The 19,650-nt window shown below is 39.6% G+C and overlaps 1 protein-coding gene across 2 annotated transcripts in view; it reads left to right on the forward strand.

Moving 5' to 3' along the window:
• Positions 1-19,650, forward strand: part of FNDC3B (fibronectin type III domain containing 3B) — a 361,800-nt gene that overhangs the window by 256,540 nt on the left and 85,610 nt on the right. For both annotated transcript variants that reach the window (XM_003256464.3, XM_003256465.3), the window contains exons 9-11: positions 2,631-2,690; positions 11,207-11,345; positions 14,644-14,697. In XM_003256464.3, coding sequence (XP_003256512.2) covers positions 2,631-2,690; positions 11,207-11,345; positions 14,644-14,697 — 253 coding nt within the window. The remainder of the gene's footprint in view (positions 1-2,630; positions 2,691-11,206; positions 11,346-14,643; positions 14,698-19,650) is intronic.

Consider the following 19,650-nt stretch of genomic DNA (forward strand, 5'->3'; position numbering starts at 1 on the left):
GAAAAATTTTAGGGCGATGTCTTTCTTTGTAATTACTGGGTACTGCTCAGATTTGCAGAGCAGGAAATCAGAAAGACAGTTTTGTTTTAACTGCTTGTTTGGCCTCCCTGTGAGTGGACCCTCCAGTGACTGCCCATGCCCAGGGTAATAATGTGGTCACACAATCCTCACTTTTTCTGCCAGAGATGTTTCTTTTCTCTCCTATTTTCCTGCTGCATCAGTGCCACAGACGCGTATCTCCCCTTTCCTGTTCCTAATTCTTGCTCCACAGACAGTCTTCCTGACAAGGAAAGAGGGACAGAGGTTAAGGACGCAAGCCCTGTGGCTGCTGTGTCTTCCTCTTGCTACCCAGGCTACCTCCACTGTCTCTTCCCTGGACGCCCTCCTGGGGGTCTTCCACCCCCGACTCTTGCTCTTCTACAACCTTGCCTACTCACTGCAGAAACAAAATCATTCCACATCACTGCCCTTCTGATAAAACTCCAGGGATTCCCCACTGTATTTAGGATATTCCTAACTCTGGCTCACCACCATTTTATTCTAGTCTGAAAAATCAGAATTAGTAGCAACTTTAAAGAAATACAAAGTGCCATCTCCCCCATGCCTGGCAAGGAACAGATGCAATTGACCCTTGAACAACACAGGTCTGAACTGCATGGACCCACTTATACACTTATTCCTTGTCAGCCACATGCAGGCCAGAACAATATTCACGGGATATGAGACCTGCAGATATGCAGGGCCAACTGGGGACTTGAGTATGTGTATACGCTGTGTGTGGGGCGGGGTCCTGGTACTGATTCCTTGTGTATACTGTGGGACAACTGTGGATAGAGTCTTTTGTGGCAAGATGAACATTGGTGGCAGGAGCTAGAGCCTCACGTGCCCAGAGAGGCTCAGCAGGTAACACATGAGCAAAGTGGAAAGGCTGAAAATGAGGTGAACAGGAGAGCTCCTGTTGCCATCGAAAGGAAGCAGTCACCACTCAGCCTAAGTTGATTGTTGCTAAAATTTGCTGATTCTTTGAATTTTTTTTTTTTCAAAAGATGCTGAAAATCTGAATTATTGTACAAACTTCCCTGTTATTAAGCTAATGGAACAAATGCGAGATATTTTAAAGATACAATGTAGGCCAAACAACAGAGCTTCAGGCAAGGTCTGGACACAGCTTCCAGTTCACAACTTAAAAAAAACCCAGCCTTTTATTTGGAATAATTTCAAATTTGTAAGATGTCCCCAAAATACAGAAATCAAGGAATACATATATACTCCGTACCCAGATTCACTTGTTATTAACTTTATACTCTGCTTTATCATTTGAACTCCTTCCTCTTTTCCTCTTTCTGTCCTCAATCCATATTTTTTTCATAAGTTGTTTTTTTTTTTTTTTTTTTTTGAGATGGAGTCTTGCTCTGTCACCCAGGCTGGAGTGCAGTGGTGCTATCTTGGCTCACTGCAAGCTCTGCCTCCTGGGTTCACGCCATTCTCCTGCCTCGGCCTCCCGGGTAGCTAGGACTACAGGTGCCCGCCACCACGCCTGGCTAATTTTTTGTATTTTTAGTAGAGATGGGGTTTCACCGTGTTAGCCAGGATGGTCTCAATCTCCTGACCTTGTGATCCGCCCTCCTTGGCCTCCCAAAGTCCTGGGATTACAGGCTTGAGCCACTGCGCCCGGCCTTTTTTTCATAAGTTTTATATGTAATGGTCCCTTACTGCAAAATACTTCAGGATATTTTCTGTAAGAATTTTTTTAAAGAACCACAGTGTAATTATAGCTTCATAAACTTACATTGATATAATACTTTCATCTGTTGTCTATATTCCAGCTTTGTCACTTGGTCTGTAAATAATGCCTGTTATTTTGAAAAATTGAGCAGTTTTCACCCCCTCCCACACAGGAGCTAGTCTAGGGTCAAACAGTACCTTTAGTTGTCGTGTCTCTTTAGCCTTCTTTAATTCGGAACACTTCCACGATATTTCTTACACTTTTATGACACTGATATTTTTGAAGAACACAAAATAAGTCACACGCACACACACCTTTAACCTTTTTAAAAATTTTCAATAGCACATTCTTTATTTTGGTTGGTTACTTCCTCATGATTTAAGTTGAGGTTCAGTTGCAACTTTTGAGGATATAAATGGTTTTATTTTATTGTAGAGAGCTATTTGTTGGGTGCATTGGTAAGGGAGGAAGTGAGATGGTGATTTTTGTTAAGACAGTCCGGATTTGAGATAATTGAGGTTCCTGCCAAGGTAAGTGTGGAAAGTGTCTTCTGTTAACAGCTGGTATGATCATTTTTATTCATTTGTTTGTTCATTCATTTGCTTACTTAGTTACTTTTATGTATTTACTTGTAAGAAGTGATAAGATCTTTTAGAATTTTATTAGTAAGTTAACCATGCCATTTTCGAGATCTAAGATGGCATCATCTTAGATCAGTTTGGGACTGATTTTTTAGTCCCAAACAAATAATAATATCAAATAAGAAAGTTTATTTCTGGTTTATGGTGGAATCTGACATAATAGTTCATGAATTATTGTTAATACATTACTGGACACCCAAATTCCAAATCTCGTTTGCTTTTGAAACTGGAATTAGCAACTAATGAATGCTTTTTCTTTACAGTGGAGAAGAATTAGAATGTAACCTGAAAGATCTTAGACCAGCAACAGATTATCATGTGAGGTGAGTTAGGATATAAGAGCCAAACTGTACTGGAGAATCCAGGTGGCTAAAGCAAAAACATGTGCCCCCTTTTAAGTTTTTGGTGAATGTGCTTACCTTGCTGAAAGTTGTAGAACCATGGCTCATGGGCCATTCATTGACTCTCAAGAGCATCATAATTGGGAAGACACAGAAGCACTTCTGTGAACAGAAAAGTAGGTGTTAAACACTGAAAATCATTTTAAACATTTTAAAAGTAATTTTACATGGTCTTCTAAGATCTATTGGACTATGGTTTAACAGTTTCTTTCTATAAAACAAATGAAATTTTTTTTACCATGGACATATCAGTGTTTCTTATAGACCATCATATAAACTGTATATTCAGACCAAATGACTGAAGAAGCCCTTTCCATGTTGCAAGCACACCGTTAGACCTTAAAAGCCAGTAGATTTTGAAAAAGACAAGTAATGCAAACATCAAATTATCTCTGATGAGAATTAACTCAATTTGGCTAAACAGTTAACCCATGTGGCATGGTATGTAGCCTGAAATCTCTACCGTGATTTTCTGGAATCTCTACTGTGACTACTCTGGAAGGTAGGGCTAGCTTATTTTAGGAAGAAACCCTCCTGTAAGGAGGAAAGTGTTATCTGAATTTTGAGAGAGACCATCTGATTATTTAAAGATACATCCATCTATTTATTTGCCAATAAGCAGGTCTGAATATGACCCATAACACTTAAAAAATCTTTTTAAATCTTTATTTTATCTAATATTTAAGTTCCCCAGAAAGTATAATTTTATTTAACTGGAGGTACAACAACACATTCTTTCCCTTTTTTTTCAATTATATATGCATACATAAAGATTGCAGAATGAAATTGTAAGCATGAAATATACTTCTATTATTATACTTTCCAAAGGTTAATTTACATCATGAGTTTCTTTGTGATTTTGGGATGAGGTTGGAGGCAAGGTATCCTAGTAGGAAGAGCATATTTGAATTATCAGGAGGCTTGAGTGCGAGTCTGGTTCTGCCCTGAACTGGCTGTTTTAACTTTGGTCAAGTCACATGGAATGCTCTGCCATGATTTTCTCAGTAAAAAAAAAAAAAGGTAGTAAAACAAGGATGTGTGTTGAGGATGTAATATCTTATTAGCTGCATAAGTTCATAAAAATAAGTTTAAAGCAACGTATATATCAGAGCAAGTTGTTTTGTATTAAGGCATAAAGCGCACATCTGCTTAGCTATCATATTGTTTAGATGAGCTCTATTGCAACCATCTCCTCCTGTTTAAATCAAAACTTTGGATTTTGAGTCAATGAGCTTCCGCCCAAACATATTGAGCTTTTCACACACTCTGTACAAGAAGATCTGTGTAATTTGTGAAACTAAGATAATAGAAATGGTTTAAGCATTCTTCAAAGTGGTCAATTTAACAACAAACCAGAAAATGTAAAACTAAAAAATGTAAAAGTCATGCAAATGTTATCTATTATTCATTGTTAACATATGTTTCTTTCTGCTCTGTGCTTTAACAGTTTATTGTTCCTGTGGTTAGTAAAGGTTTACTTTATTAATTTCCTGCTCATTCATGACCTTACAATGTCCTTTTTAAGAAACTTAAATGTCATGAAGAGCCTTCCCTTTATTTACCATCCTGTCTGTTGTTCCATTTATTTTTTTTAAAACCCTTATTACAAAGGGTAAATTTGAGAACACTTGCTCATCAGCTATTTTTACCGACAAAACCTATGAACATCTTGAACTTCTGGGCAGATAGAATAGTTAATGGATTCCCCAAAAGGAACAGGATGGGAGCATGAGGTGGTTACCATCTAGGGGCCTTGGGTCTAGACTTTCTCCTGACACATTTGGGACTCCTTGCATTTGGCATTTGACACACATGTGACACCAAACACGTACAACCTAGGGTGCCACCAACTGTTATTTGTTCTACCTCTCTGCTTTCCAGGAAGATAGGAGGTTCTCTCTCCTTGGGGATGGTCAATGTTAGTATTTTTTTAACGTCCTTTCTCTCCTAATAAAAATGTCTATAGTCCAGATTTAGCATTTGTGCACTGCCATATAGATCATACGTTCTTTTTCCATTTACAGTCTTTTCTTTTTTAGGCTAGAGAAGAATCTTAACACTTGCAACTCTTATTTAGATGTAGCTTCCTCTGCCTTGAATTGCTTCGGTTAGGCAGCATGATGCATAGTGGACATGGCTTGCAACTTGGGGTTAATGGCTCTGTCATTTACTAAGGGTGTGTGCTTAAGTGAGCCATTGAAACTTCTTTGGTCTTGCTTTGTCATTTATAAAATGAGAATGATAATGATACCAGCCTCAGGAAAATAGGATGAGAGCAAATATATGTGCAAATCTATTTTAGACCTGTAAAGTCATATATAAGTGCTACCTTTTGGTTTTCCCAAGCTTGTTGCAGTTTTTCCACGCTCTGAAAATAAAAAGGACTTAATGATGCAAGTTCTTTGAATCTGTATATAGTTTGATCGTATCACTCACATTTTTATTGAGATGAAGATGTATTTTACTTGACCCTGAAAACAAGGAGCAAAATCTCTTTTTACAGTCCAGTTAATATTCTTAGTTCTGGGAATGTAAGCTTTTATCATGTAGAGTGGCCTCAAATATTTTAAATGTAACAGTCATCTATAAGGCCTCAAAAGGCTGTGTGGAAATGGTTTCTTCACTAAATTTTCATAACAGCAACTACAGAAAAATTTCATTACTGGACAGCTGCAAAATAAACATTTAGGCTGGGTGCAGTGGCTCACACCTGTAATCTCAGCATTTTGAGAGGTCAAGGCAAGAGAATGACTTGAGCCCAGGAGTTCAAGACTCCCCCAGGCAACATAATGAGACCTTGTCTCTACAGAAAATAAAAAATTAGCTGGGTGTGGTGATGTGTGCCCGTGGTCCCAGCTACTCAGGAGGCTGAGGTGAGAGGATTGCTTGAGGTGAGAGGATTGCTTGAGCAGAGAGGTTGAGGCTGTAGTGAGCCCTGATTGCAGCTGCAGCACTCCACCCTGGGCAACAGCATGAGACTTTGTCTCTAAATAAATAAATAAATAAGTGAATAAATTCATTGCCATTTTTGTTTGAGCATTACCAATTTAGAAAGTGATGGAAGTCTGTAGAGCCAGTTATGAAAACTGAGATTTTTTTTTTTTTTTTAGCAGCACAATCAAGGTACATTTTTTTCGTCGAATTCTTAATATTGCACATTTTGATTAAGAGTGTAAGATTTCTGTCTTAAATCATGTACTGAAGTCTCACCTAGACTTCTGTTCTTATATTCCTTGTTACTTTTTGTTTTGCTACTCTGAGTCTATCTTATTCACATTGATTGCCTGATATCTTCATATAATGCTTTTTCTCATTTTCAACTCCCCCCACCCACCCCCGCCCCCATATTAGTATTATTGCATGAGTTCACCCATCAGACACACAAACCTTCTTTTTCAATAGCAGTCTCAGTCATGAAGCCCTGTCATTTAACTGCCTGGTACTTGACTTCAGTTACTAGGCCAGAACAGCTCTTGCCACCAACTCACTGTTACTGGGAATTTATTGAGACTAGTGGCATCCTTTAGACAGTGCTGTAGCTCACATGCCTGTGGCTGCTTCAGTTGGCATCTGACATGCCATTTGAGCCAGATTCCACATGGAAAATTATATTGCAAGACATTTCAGGTTTACAAAATGTTTCTTCTTTTCCACTTTTACTATGAGTTTTTGTGTATCATTCTTACACGTCTGTTCAGTCACTATTCTTTTTTCCTCCTAATCTCCTAGTGGTGATTGAGGAAGATAATACCCCTCTATGATGCATACATTGATTAGCAAAATTTAGGAAGACCTTTATTAAAGGATCTTTATTAAAATCACTTTCATATTTGTTACCCTATTCTTAACACAAATAAATTTTTTTGGTTTAATGTTCATACAATATTTCAAAGGAATCCATTTGTAATTGTCAAGGTTATTCAGTGCTTCTGTAAAGGGCATTGTGTTATGTATTGTATAAAGCCACTAATAGAAAATCTCCTGTCTCTGTGTGTGTATGTGAGAGAGAGAGAGAGTGTGTGTTTGTGTGCGTGTGAGAGAGAGACAGAGAGAGATGAGAGATTGCGTGGAGAAATGAGAAATATCCAATATGTAAATAAATTACGTTATATTTTAAATACTTATATATAAATATGTAATTTTACAAACATGAACATTTATACATGTATACATTTATTTATACAAATATTTATACATACACAAATGTATGCTGTGTATGTATTTGCCAGAAAAGTATATTTGTCTTTTAATTGGTAGTTCTATAATTAATAATGGCATTACAATGACCATTTTACTGCGGGAGTCAACAGTTTAGATATTTATCAGCGATAGGATAATCAGGAATTTGAGTGATGGAATGGATAGCAATTTCATGAAAATTTTGAAGCAGTTTTCTAGTCATCCGCCTAAACAATTTGGCAAACAAGGTGCCCAGAGATGATATCATATAATGACATTTCCCAGAAAAATTGTGCAATGAAACATTTCCAAAAATATGGTTGACAAGCACAGTGAAGGATTATAAAATACATGTTATTGACCAGAAATTGTGGCTCCTAGTATGTTACATCGTGCTAGAAAAAGTTGGAGGCATATTTCCGAAACTCTTGGAGCACCTGTTTCCTAAGCATTTAGCCAGGATTTAAGCTGAAACAAATGTGAAAACAAGATTAATTATATTGTTAGAAAAATGTTTTCTTTTCTTGGGATAAATGCAACAAAAACTGAACTGTTTGCTGACTTATTTAACCCAAGAAACTGACTGTGCACTACAGATTCCCCTTTCACATGATGATATTTATGGAAAACTCATTGCCATTATATGAAAAAAAATATTGCAGTATTCTTTAAAATGTAGCATCATTAGGAGAGATTTTTCTTTTCTATAAAAGTTATTGGTAAAAATGTTGCTAGTCACTATTATGGTAAGTTGCTGTCCATTTACTGAACTACTGTAATTGACAGATGTAATCAAGGGATACTTAAATATGGTGCCAATTTTTGTACTATATGCAGCATACTTATATTGCCATACAAAATAGATCTTTTTTCCCTTGCTGACAAAATATTATGTGTGAAAAGCATTGACCCTTACCATAACATTGTTTAAGATTAAAGGCAAGAAAAATAACTACATCTGGCCCATACAACTATCTGTTTTCAACAACCTCAAATTTCTAACCTGCATCAAGTTTCTTTTACTTTTATCCCCACTGCCATCCTCCCAGCCTGGCCACCAGGAGGTCTCCATCACTTATGACTTTGCAGCCTAGGAGGTATGGATTGCTGACTCCAAGAATCCCACTAAAAAGGAACAAAGAATTTACTAAGACCAAATTTACCTCTCCCCAGACAACTGACTGCATCCTGCTAGTACTTTACAGGCTGTTTCCCTGCCTCCCTCTGCTCTATTATCCAGATGGATTTTTGGTGGCGGCTGTTTTTGTGAACATGTAGGACCTGATCTGCCTGGGTATAATTCTGCATTTGTAGGCAAATGCCCAGTCATTGCAAACTGACATACTTACTAGGGTGGAGGCAGAGAACCTAAACAGCTAAAGTGGGTTGGGTAAGGGTCAGCTGAAAAGCAGTCTCAGTGCTGAGGAGACAGTAGGAATGATGGGGACTCTAGTGAACTCTTCAGCACCTGCTCCATCTAAAGCGGGGAGCTGCCCACAGATTTAGCTCATTACAGTGCAGGAAAGAGGGCCAAGTGAGGCCAGGCACAGTGGCTTACGCCTATAATCCCAGCATTTTGGGAGGCCGAGGTGGGTGGATCACCTGAGGTCAGGTGTTCAAGACCAGCCTGGCCAACGTGGTGAAACCCCATCTCTACAAAAATACAAAAATTAGTCGGGCATGATGGCAGCTGCCTGTAATCCCAGCCACTTGGGAGGCTGAGGCAGGAGACTCACTTGAACCCGGATGGCGGAGGTTGCAGTGAGCTGAGATCATGCCATTTCCCCCCAGCCTGGGCAACAGAGCGAGACTTCATCTCAAAAAAAAAAAAAAAAAGCCAAGTGTTGCTAAAACCTGTAGTTTTTAAGAGAAGCCAGAAGTTTGATTTTTAAAATGAGAGAGCTCCAGATATTTTTCAGTGAAGGCTTAATTTTAACTTTTGTATTTCAGAAAATGTTAGATATAGTCAGAAGTAGATAGCAGTTTAATGAACTCCCATCACTCAACTTCTGTTACCTCATTGTCCTCACTTACCTCTCACCTGCCCTGATGATTTTGAAGTAAGGTTCAGACATCATATTATTTCACCTATAAACTATATTACCATCATCACACACACCCAAAATGTCTTCACAATCCGGAGACTGTTCCCATTTCCTCAGTTCTAAGAATGAAGATTTTGCTTCTTTAGTTTGTTGTAATTGGAATTCAAACATGTGAATATGTGGTTTGGTTGATATGTCTTAAATTTATTTTAATCCATTCATTTTTCCCTTTATCTTTTTCTCTTTCTTGCAACTTGTTTGGTAGATTAATTTGTTTGTCCTGTAGAGTCTTCCACAAGTATGAATTTGGCTGATTGCACCCGTGTTGTGTTGCTTAATATTGTTCTCCTGTCCTCTATATTTCCCATAAAGTGATGATGAGGTTTAATCAGGTACAAGTTCAGTTTTTCTGCCAAGACAGTTTTATAGGTAGTGACATAGTCCTTTATTAGGAATGCATAGTGTCTGGTTGTCTCTTTTTGTGATGGTCATTGCCTGTATCCTTTAATTCATAGGTGGCTCTCATACTTCAAAACATTAGGTTTTTGCACACTGCCACCACACGCACACACATACACATGTGTCTTGGGTCAGATGCAACCCATGAGTCACCTGTTGGAGAATTCTGTGTATCAAAGTTCAGACTTGAGCCCTGCCCATGTCTGGAACATGTTGTGATTCATTTAAAGTAACTTACTCCCAGTGAGCCCATCCTGACACAGGGAAATGATCTTACCAGATCTACCATTTAGTTTTATATTATCACGTGCCTACTTACAGTGCGTGCAAAAAGGACCATTTCCTTCATCGGAGGTTGGGTGGAGAGCATCCTGATGATAAGCATTATTTGTTTGTGTCAAATTTCATGCTGTCCTCCCATAAAGCAAATAGATCAAATATGTAATATGTATGTATTTTTATCTTTTGAGGTAGAAAGTAGACATATCTATTAGTGCCTTTGACGTATGGCCTCTACGAATTTTTCATGATGGACTTTGTGGAGAAATGACTTTGCAAATCACACACACAATTGGGACCTATCTTCCATAATGTTGTTATCTTTACCTGTTGTTTGTGTTCATTGGGTAGAGCTAAGGGAAGTGGATTGTGGTGTTTAGAGAAACATGATTGCAGGATGAACAAGGGGAGTAGGCAATACCATATACTGGTTAGACTTCCAGGGATGAATACCATTGATCCAAATTTCTAGCTGTGTGGCCTTGGGAAATTTACTTCATCTCTGTGTTTCCTTCTGCCTGCAATGGGTAATAAGATTTCCCTACCTCAGAGAGGATGGCTATAAGAATTAAGGGCTCAATATCTATTTGCCAACTCTGTGAATAGTTTAATCCTTGCATCTGTTTTAGGCAACAAAGGCTTCTTTGTTGTTGTTTTTTAAGAGTACCTTTTCAATTTTGAAAAAATAAATTTCCAATATAAAAAAATGGAGTAGTAGGAAGATGATAAAAATCAACATAGCCCTATTTTATGCTATTTGAAGAGTGTGGCATTAATAGCATGTTCTGTGCTTTTTCTTCATGGCTTCTCTGAGAAATCAGGCACGTATGTTGCAGGGTTGAGCCAAACATTTTAGTGTACAGAACGAACATGTTTAATCTTGGCTTCATGTGTAAGAGTTAAATATTCACATGGATTAAACTGTACCTGAACATTGTTTTTGTTGAATTAGAGTAAGTCACACCTGTTAGCATACATGCTTCTGTGTGAAACATCCCTAGTTTTACATAAATGTGTACAGTATTAAATGTAGTTCAAAGATGATATCTACCCTGTTTATACTTTTATGCTTTCTCTCCAGTCTGTGGACTCTTATTACTGTTTCTTTTGCCTTTTTATCCAGCTCTTAACTCTTAGCCTTTTTCCAGATAAAGCCAACCAGAGAGTAGCTCATGGGTTTTTAGAACGTATATTTGGAGATCATTCTGGGGGTTAAGGTTTATTTTCTTACTTAGAATAATCTCTTCTAGTCAGTAGATCCTGCCTATCTTGAAATGGAGCTGGGTGGCACACACTGAGACAAATACCTGTTGGGATGACTGTCCCCTGTTAACGTTAACCATAGGTCAGGACAAGACCAACAGATAAGAGCAAGAGCTCTGTTCATCTACAGAAAGCCTTAGGGTGAAACAAAGATAAGAATCCTGGTCTTCTATGGTGAGTCATTGCCACTGACTGTGCCTGTTTTGTTTTCAGGGTGTATGCCATGTACAATTCCGTAAAGGGATCCTGCTCCGAGCCTGTTAGCTTCACCACCCACAGCTGTGCACCCGAGTGTCCTTTCCCCCCTAAGCTGGCACATAGGAGCAAAAGTTCACTAACCCTGCAGTGGAAGGTGGGTAGCTCAAAGCATCAAGAATCGTCTCAATTTAAAAATTAGCCAGATGTGGTGGCACGTGTTTCTAGTCCCAGCTACCTGGGAGGCTGAGGAGGGGGGATCACTTGAACCCAGGAGTTTCAAGGCTGCAGTGAGCCATGGTCACGCCACTGCGCTCCAGCCTGGGCAACAGAGAAAGAGTCTCGAGTTAATATAAGGTCAGTCTATAGCCATTTGAAATATTTTTTAGCATGACTCCAGTTTTGTGATATGTTTGGTTTTCTGCATAGTAAGTATTGCAACCAATTGTTGTATCAAAAGTTGTCATTTCTGTAAGAGTTAGGCAAAGGGGTGGGAGGAGGGAACTGCAAAATCTAGCTTTAGTTTTTTTTTTTCAGCAGTATTTTCTAAATGTCTTAAGGTCATAAGCAATACATATAAGTGATATAGGTACTTAAAATACCTGCATCTTATCACTTTCTAATAGTCTAGTTCATTTCAACAAACATTTGAGGACTTTAGCAAAAAGCTTTTATCAAGAAAGATTCAGAGATAAAGTAGTTTTATGGCCCTTGTGGCTTCTTTCAGTGGTGATACTGAAATGTTTAATATTTAAAACCTAGAACGTTTAGTGATCTAAAGTATGTTAGTACTTCATTAAGTTTCACTACTTAGGCCATACATCAGTCAGGATTACTAATTATCTAAGAAAAAAAGACTGAATTATATATTTTCATGAAATACAATTCACTGGCTAAAAATAGCTGTTACCAAAGAGAGATCATATTGCCCCTTCCTCAAGAGGCATCACTAGATTGTTAATCATAGTTGTGTGTTTGTGAGAAAACAGTAGATTGTTATCAATCTCTATTGCAGTTATTTCTCTACATCAGTATTTTAAAATGTAAAATAGATGGAGGTAGAGATAAAGATTTATGGTTTGAGGGGAGAATACTAATGTGTGAAAGAAAGAAAATGGCTAGGAAGATCCATTATTAGTGAAGAAATATTTTATCTTTTCATTTCTGGCCCAGAGAGTCAGGTTGATCTAGGGAGCCAATGAAAGCAATTGAGAGTAGTGGTTAGCAGCAAAGCATGGGCCTCGGTTGATCCCTCTCAGATGGGCAGCTGCATTCTCATAGCCAGTGGCCAGCATTAAGTGTGTTACTTGGACAAAAGCAAAGTTTAAACTGGCTTAGAATCTGAACTATTTTATTTTCCTTCCTGGCTTCCAGGGATAATCCAGGTCAGTGATTCCCCACCTTTTCAGAGTTTTAACACCCAACTGGCATCACTGTTTAATTCCTCGGAGTATACACATCCATTTAAAAAATGTGCTCTATATTTAAACATATATATGTAAATATATCTTTGTAAGGAAAGAATTAAAATCCATTTTGTTTGGAAAATATAAGAACTCATCTTTAGATTACCTGAGGGATCCCGGGGTCTTATAAACCTAAAGTTGGGAATCACTGATGCATACTCTGCTTAAAACCTGGATGAATTTCAGGTCTCAGGCAGACCAGCAACTTCAAGAAAGAATTTTCTTATTAGGAGGAAAACGTTTCACATTTTCTTTCTCCCTTTCCTCAATTGTAAATCAGAAACATACTCTTGTTCCATTCAGTCATGTACAAACTTGAAAGTTCTGGATTCAGTTCAGTTTTCATGTAAATGTCCTTAGAACAGATTCCCTGATCAAAGTGCTCCAGGTGGGGGCACAAGGACAGGGGAACATTCTCTGGCTGCCAGTCTGTCCTTGAATCCACAAAGACGCTGAAAGCACTAAAGATCTGACATCTTTTTGTTTGTCAGCAACAGTTATTACTTACACAGGAGACAAGGCAAAACAAAAACCTAAGTCAGTGTACCCACCCTCAAGGGATTAAGGGACTAGTAATGGGGTAGGATATCATCAAAGAAACTACCAAAGAACAGTTTTTTTTAAGAGTTGGTATCTTAGAGATGGGTTCTCGTCTAAAACTTTGATTTCGTCAGTTATTTATAACTTTAAATGCATCACTATCCTCTCCTCCAAATTGAGCCTGCAAGAGCCTAAAATAACAGTTTAGGACTTAGAGCACTCACCTGAGATCTGAATTTTGGGACTCAGAGATTGTGTGACTCAAAAGAGAGAAGGAAGGGAAGGGGAGGGAGAAGAATTTCATTATTAATTTAACTACCATTTACTGGGCCCCGAGGTTTTATTACTAACCATAATAGGGCAATAACAACTGTTTACTGAGTGCTTCCTATAAAACTGGGTAGTTTAGTAGGTGATTTACATATTCTCCCAATTATTTATCATACCTGTCTATTCTTGGAACATGAAATTAGTTGTTGATATTAAACAGCTAGCACCAGACTACATGCGACAAACAGCCGAGGTAGGATTTAGATACATCTCAGGGGAAGCTGAGCTGCCTTTTGCCAGGGGTAAGGCACTGTGCTGTTTGTTGGGCTCTTGCTGTTTCCTAGGGAAGAGTCGGCCCTGGCATGTTTTTGAAGTGGGAGACACGATCCGACTCCTCTTCCTGGTTGCTTCCCCCAACTTGTAGTTCCACTGTCTCTCTAGATATGTCTACCCTAATGCTCCAAGAGACCCACTGTGGCATCACTTGTAGCTCTTGGAATCCTGAAAAGCATTCTTTTCTCCAGAGTTCTTTATTTCCCTTCCCATTATTAAAAACCCGCTTTCTCAGTGAAGCAGATCTCAGCATGCTTTTTAAGAGGAAAGCAAATAATGAAACTTCCCTCTGCTAACGTATGAAGGGTGAATAGCCTCCAGTCATCTATCCAGAGGATCACATTTTTTCCCCATTTTTTAAAAAGAGGAATCTTAATGTCACTGATGGCTTTCTAATCTTAAGTAGTTTTAAAAAATTAAAAAGCTGTATGTGGGGGGTTACAAAAAGAAAGGCTTGACCGTGCTCCACCAGACCTCCAGCAGTGCCTGTGTTTCTCAGCTGCCTTGTTCTCACTCTATGCTTGAATTCAAAGTCCCTCTTCAAAGTCCTATCCCCAGAGGAAGTAGCATGCCATGAGGGTGTAAAAAGGGAGAGGTGGTGGTGGTGGTAGGCAGGTTTGGCTATTTGTGGAGTATGATTTATTCAGTGGGGACTCTCTCTGCAGTTGAGATATGTCAAAGTTAGTGTATGGTGATGATTGACCAAGGAATGCAGGAACCATCAGCTTTATCCCCCTGAGTGGGGAGCACAGGGCTATCATAGACACTGTATGTGAGCCAGGTGGGTAGCTCGTAAGTTTTGTCTGTGAACAACTTTCTCTAATCTCATGTTACTATTTTTTTTAGGCACCAATTGACAATGGTTCAAAAATCACCAACTACCTGTTAGAGTGGGATGAGGTAAGTTTATTTTCATATTCACCCATCTAAAACACCATTTCAAAAACAAAATTACTGAACAAATGCCATCTTATTCTTTTATAAGACATGCTAAACACAGAAAAAAAGAATGCTAGTAGAGAAATTTAAATCAATAGTTATTGACTATGGAAAATGAAGTTAGATTGAAGTAGTAGTATGAGTTGTGTATTGAAATATATGTACCTGGCTTATTTGCAAGCACTACTGCTGAAAGAAAAAAGTGGGGTCTTATCTATTTTGGATCTCCAGTGTCTAGCCAGCCAATAATTTGTATTAAAAATTGACTGCTTTGTCATCTTGACTGCTTAGATGATTTTGATAAGGTAAAACACACTGCCGCTTGGAAAGCATAATTTGCTTTTCCTTTTTGAATGCCATGTATGTACTTTGATGTTGCACTGTTGAGTGGCCTCTGTGAGAGCAGAGCAGTGCATAGAAGTCACATTCTGCCCATGTGCGAGTGCCCTGTGGATTAGAACGTCCTGTATCAGGTGCCCTCCTTGCTGTTCATGTCACCAGAGGCCCTTGGAAGGTATCTACGGTGGGGTGTCCTTATCCTCAAAGCCACTGTGTGCCGACTGGTGGACCCAGTGCACTTCTGGCCTAGCTAACTCTACACACAGAATCTCAGGCAGTAAACACTTGACCTAGAAGCCTTTCATTTCTAAAAAGCAACTTTAGGCCGGTGCGATGACTCAACGCCTGTAATCTCAGCACTTTGGGAGGCTAAGGTGGGTGGATCACGAGGTCAGAGATCAAGACCATCCTGGCTAACACGGTGAAACCCCGTCTCTACTAAAAATACAAAAAAAAAATTAGCCAGGCATGGTGGCGGGTGCCTGTAGTCCCAGCTACTTGGGAGGCTGAGGCAGGAGAATGGCATGAACCCAGGAGGCAGAGCTTGCAGTGAGCCAAGATTGTGCCACTGCACTCCAGCCTGGGCGACAGAGCAAGACTCCATCTCAAAAAAAAAGCAACTGTACTTTTTATTCCTGTAGATCTTAATTATATTTATTCATTTGCCCCCACTTTATGCTTTCTCTGGTTGAGAAATTGGCTAAGGATTTTAAGAATAAGAAATGTGGAATTTGGGGAGAAATGCAAGTTAGCTAGCCTTTGTGACTCAAATTTGGAGAGATTGAAAGATTTAGAACTTAGACTTAGGCAAAAAGTGGCTTGGCAAGTGTGGAAAAATATTTTAACAAAATGTAAAATGAAAACTGGATGGAATTCCTATGATGAAATTTTGATGTGAAAGAGGGGTCCGTCATCACTTTCTGCAGAAGCATATTTTCCCATCTGGGTTGCATCTGAACAGCTAGAGTTCCAAGTTACCAAAAACAACCGTCTGTTGTTCTTAGGATCGTTTCGAATAGCTTGTACATGCAAGTTGGTGAAATCTCAGCCTTAACCCGTACATTCTACAGATTAGGTGGATTTCATTTTAAGGTGGTTTAATTAGAAAGTGAAACCACCTCTCCAGCCCTTAGAGGTTTTTACAGTCAGTCAGGAATGTTGGAAAGGAACTCTGATGACCTGTGAGCATATAGTAACATCTTCCCATCTCTCCCTCTTCGTAAGGACAGGTGACCGTTTAATGAAAGTCTCTTTTTATATGTTGATTTGTTGCACTCACCTTGGTTTTTCTCATGTCTTGAGGTTCACCAGTACAGAAAAGGCATTTTTTTTTTTCAGATATCTTCTTAGGGCACTGCGTGTGTATGTGCGTGCATATGAATCCTGTGTTTTTTTACTGCTTCTCTGCCTAGGACCGTGAGTTCCTAAGTTAAGGAAGGCCAAAAAAGTTGAATACATACCTCAGTGGGAAACCTCCAAAGAAAACTTGGGTGCTGCAGGAAATGGTAATGGTGGCTCAGTTGCTCATCCGTTCCCTTAGAATTTAAAATGAGAGTGTCGTAGCTGATGATGCTGATAGGAAGGATGCCACAACCTCTGCTGAAATGGGACAGGCCACGTCTGATGACTTTTTATGTTCAGCGTGGTCCATTACAGGCTAGCGGTCAAAAAATGTTAAATGGCTGAGTTTTGCCCTCTACCTTTCTCCTACTTGATCTCCTTCCAACTTTTCCTCTCACTTTTCTTAATTCTCTGCCCTCTTCTTTCCTCTTTTTCTCTCCCACCTTCAAATTCCTGCTGGTATCAGCTCTGTTGAGCTTTGCTGAAGATTCCAGGTTAATTGACTCTCATCCACCATGGATCTTTTGCCAACACGGGAATCCTTTTACATTCTGTGGCTTGATGTCCACTTTCTAGACATCTCCTGCCCCCTCAATTCTAAGGAGCTCCCTTGCCTTTGGGTGCAACGAGCTTTCTGGCAGGAGAGGATAATTGAAAGAACACCAAGATTAGGCAATACGGGTTCTGTTCTGAGTTTTATGCTGGGCAGCTTGACCTCTCTGTTCCTTAGTTTTTTCCATCTGTGAAATGGTGAATAGATTAGTTCACCAGTTTGTGTGCATTTACATTATTTATGCTCTCACAAAACAGATTATTTAGGATTGTCTCTTCTGACAAGAGAATATTTGGAATCATTTTCACTGTTGTTTGGCCCGTTCATTAATTATTTCAGCATTTATGGAGCGTGCTCCTCAGTAGTCCACATTGCACATTGTCCTATGAGAGATCTGTGACGTAGTAAAGATAACTGATAGCTGTGATAGCTGACAAAGCAAACGTACGGCTATCCTCTTGTTGTGCTTTTAAACAGACACAAATAAAACACATGTTGCCATATGCTTCTCAAATTGTTCTGTCCAGTAGCTTCTTTGTTTTGTATTATACCCCTCTCATTTCCCATCCCCTTATAAAGATGAAAAAATGGTGCTATCGAGTTTCCTGGCAATGAGAATTCAAGCAGTAGTGACAAGTTCATTCCTGCCCGTCCTGTCATTTCAGAAGTGAAGTTTCTGACAGAACAGTCTGGCAGTCTGTGTTTCTAAATTTAGAGCTAAGTTGAGGATCAGTAGCACTCTTGAGAGTAGCTCACTTGGGTTGGTCTTTGGGTCCCACATTCCTGTGCTATGCAGGCCTTAGCTTCAAGAAGGAAACAGGAGAACAGCATCTGGTCTGCAGGAAGTGTGAACTCATAAGGCTCTGGCCATCCCTCTGAATCCTTCTGCTGGTAGTTTCTACAGCCAGGTGCATCTCTGTGGTAAGGGACTGTTTCCAGACTCTGCCTTAATAGAAGGCAGTGAGGCAGGAGAATGGGAAGTGGATGTTTTGCTGGAGTCACCCTTTCCCCACCCCTCCCCTCTCGAAGAGGCACAGCCCTCCCCTCCTGTCCTTTTCAAGGATATCTGCTCCAGCCACACACCCATAAACCTGTCTGCCATCCTGGGGGCTGAAGAAACAAACTTAGATTGCAGAAAGTTTTTGAGGTGCAAAGAGACACAAATCACTGCCTGGGAGTGAGACAGTGCTGCTCAGAGTCTTGAAGAAGGTTGTGTTCAGGCATAGCACTCTTCCCTATCTCTGCTCTGGCACCTGGTCTGAGAATCATGCCTTCGAGGTGAGGTTGCCTCATCTCCATACATGCAACCACTAATGTCCAGGTATCCCCTGCAGCCCCATATTTTTATTACAGTATAACAGCGTGGATTAGAGTTCCAGAATACTTTAGTCTTTTGTTGTTTGTAATCACCTTTGCAATAAAATGATTAGAGTAAATTTTTGAAAGTGTTGGTTAAGCAAGAAGACAGGGCATCAAGCCCAGCTTTCAAGCCTCTTAAAAAAAGACTTTCATGGAAAAAGAGCAGCAGCCTTTATTTCTGCTGAGATTAGGAATGCTGTGCTGAGTTGACCTTCTTGGGAAGATCCACCTTAATCAGCAACTAACTATATGCTGGGCTCTGAAGTACAAGGGCAGGTGGAACCCTAATGGGCAGCAGAAAACAGAAACGTGTTATAGTACAGGGGAAATCTGATACACCGTCTCTCCTCTCTTAAATTCACTGTCATTAATTTGACATCACTGTAGCATAGAATTCACTTGGAAATTACTCATTAATAGTTCTATACTAGGGTTAACTGCCTGTTATTTCTCCATTAATAACTAACTAGACAACATCTTAATTTTTAAATCAGTACAAGAAGTTACTATGACTATGAAATGGTAATTAGCAGCTAAAAATGGAATTTACAGCCGGGCGCGGTGGCTCACGCCTGTAATCCTAGCACTTCGGGAGGCCGAGGCGGGTGGATTGCCTGAGCTCAGGAGTTCGAGACCAGCCTGGGCAACACGGTGACACCTCATCTCTACTAAAATACAAAAAATTAGCCGGGCGTGACAGTGGGTGCCTATAGTCCCAGCTACTCAGGAGGCTGAAGCAGGAGAATTGCTAGAACCCGGGAAGCAGAGGTTGCAGTGAGCTGAGATCGCACCACTGCACTCCAGCCTGGGCGACAGAGCGAGACTCGTCTCTGAAAAGAAGAAAAAGGAATTTACAGGTGTCAATGGCTTTTCAGCTGTGGCATTCAGTTTCGATTTTCACCTGGAACAGGTCAGTTTTTATTACTTGAGAAGGTGTGGCCATTCCTTGCCAAGTTCCCTTGTGGTGACTCGTGAGCTTTAGTGTTCAGAGCCATGGGGTTTAATAACTGACCCCACATTTTTGTAGATTTTTAGCTGCTTACCTCCTTCAGGAGACACCCCATTATGAGCAGAAAGGCAGAAGGTCATTTTCAAGTTTTTTTCACTTGAACGTTAGATGAGTCACATCACATTTTTATTTCACAGTGTCCCTGCCCCTGTGTTTACACTTTAATCTGCAAGCACTTGTCATTGTGATGGGTATCAGAAAGCAGATCAGAAGCTCCTAAAAAGGAGCTTGTTTAACAGCAAAACAATGGCTAGATGCTAGATTTTTCAAGGTATAGGTTCTTGCCACAATGGAGAGTCAGTGAGAGGGGGAA

Source organism: Nomascus leucogenys, chromosome 11 (assembly GCF_006542625.1).
Source record: "Nomascus leucogenys isolate Asia chromosome 11, Asia_NLE_v1, whole genome shotgun sequence".
Lineage (NCBI taxonomy): Eukaryota > Metazoa > Chordata > Mammalia > Primates > Hylobatidae > Nomascus > Nomascus leucogenys.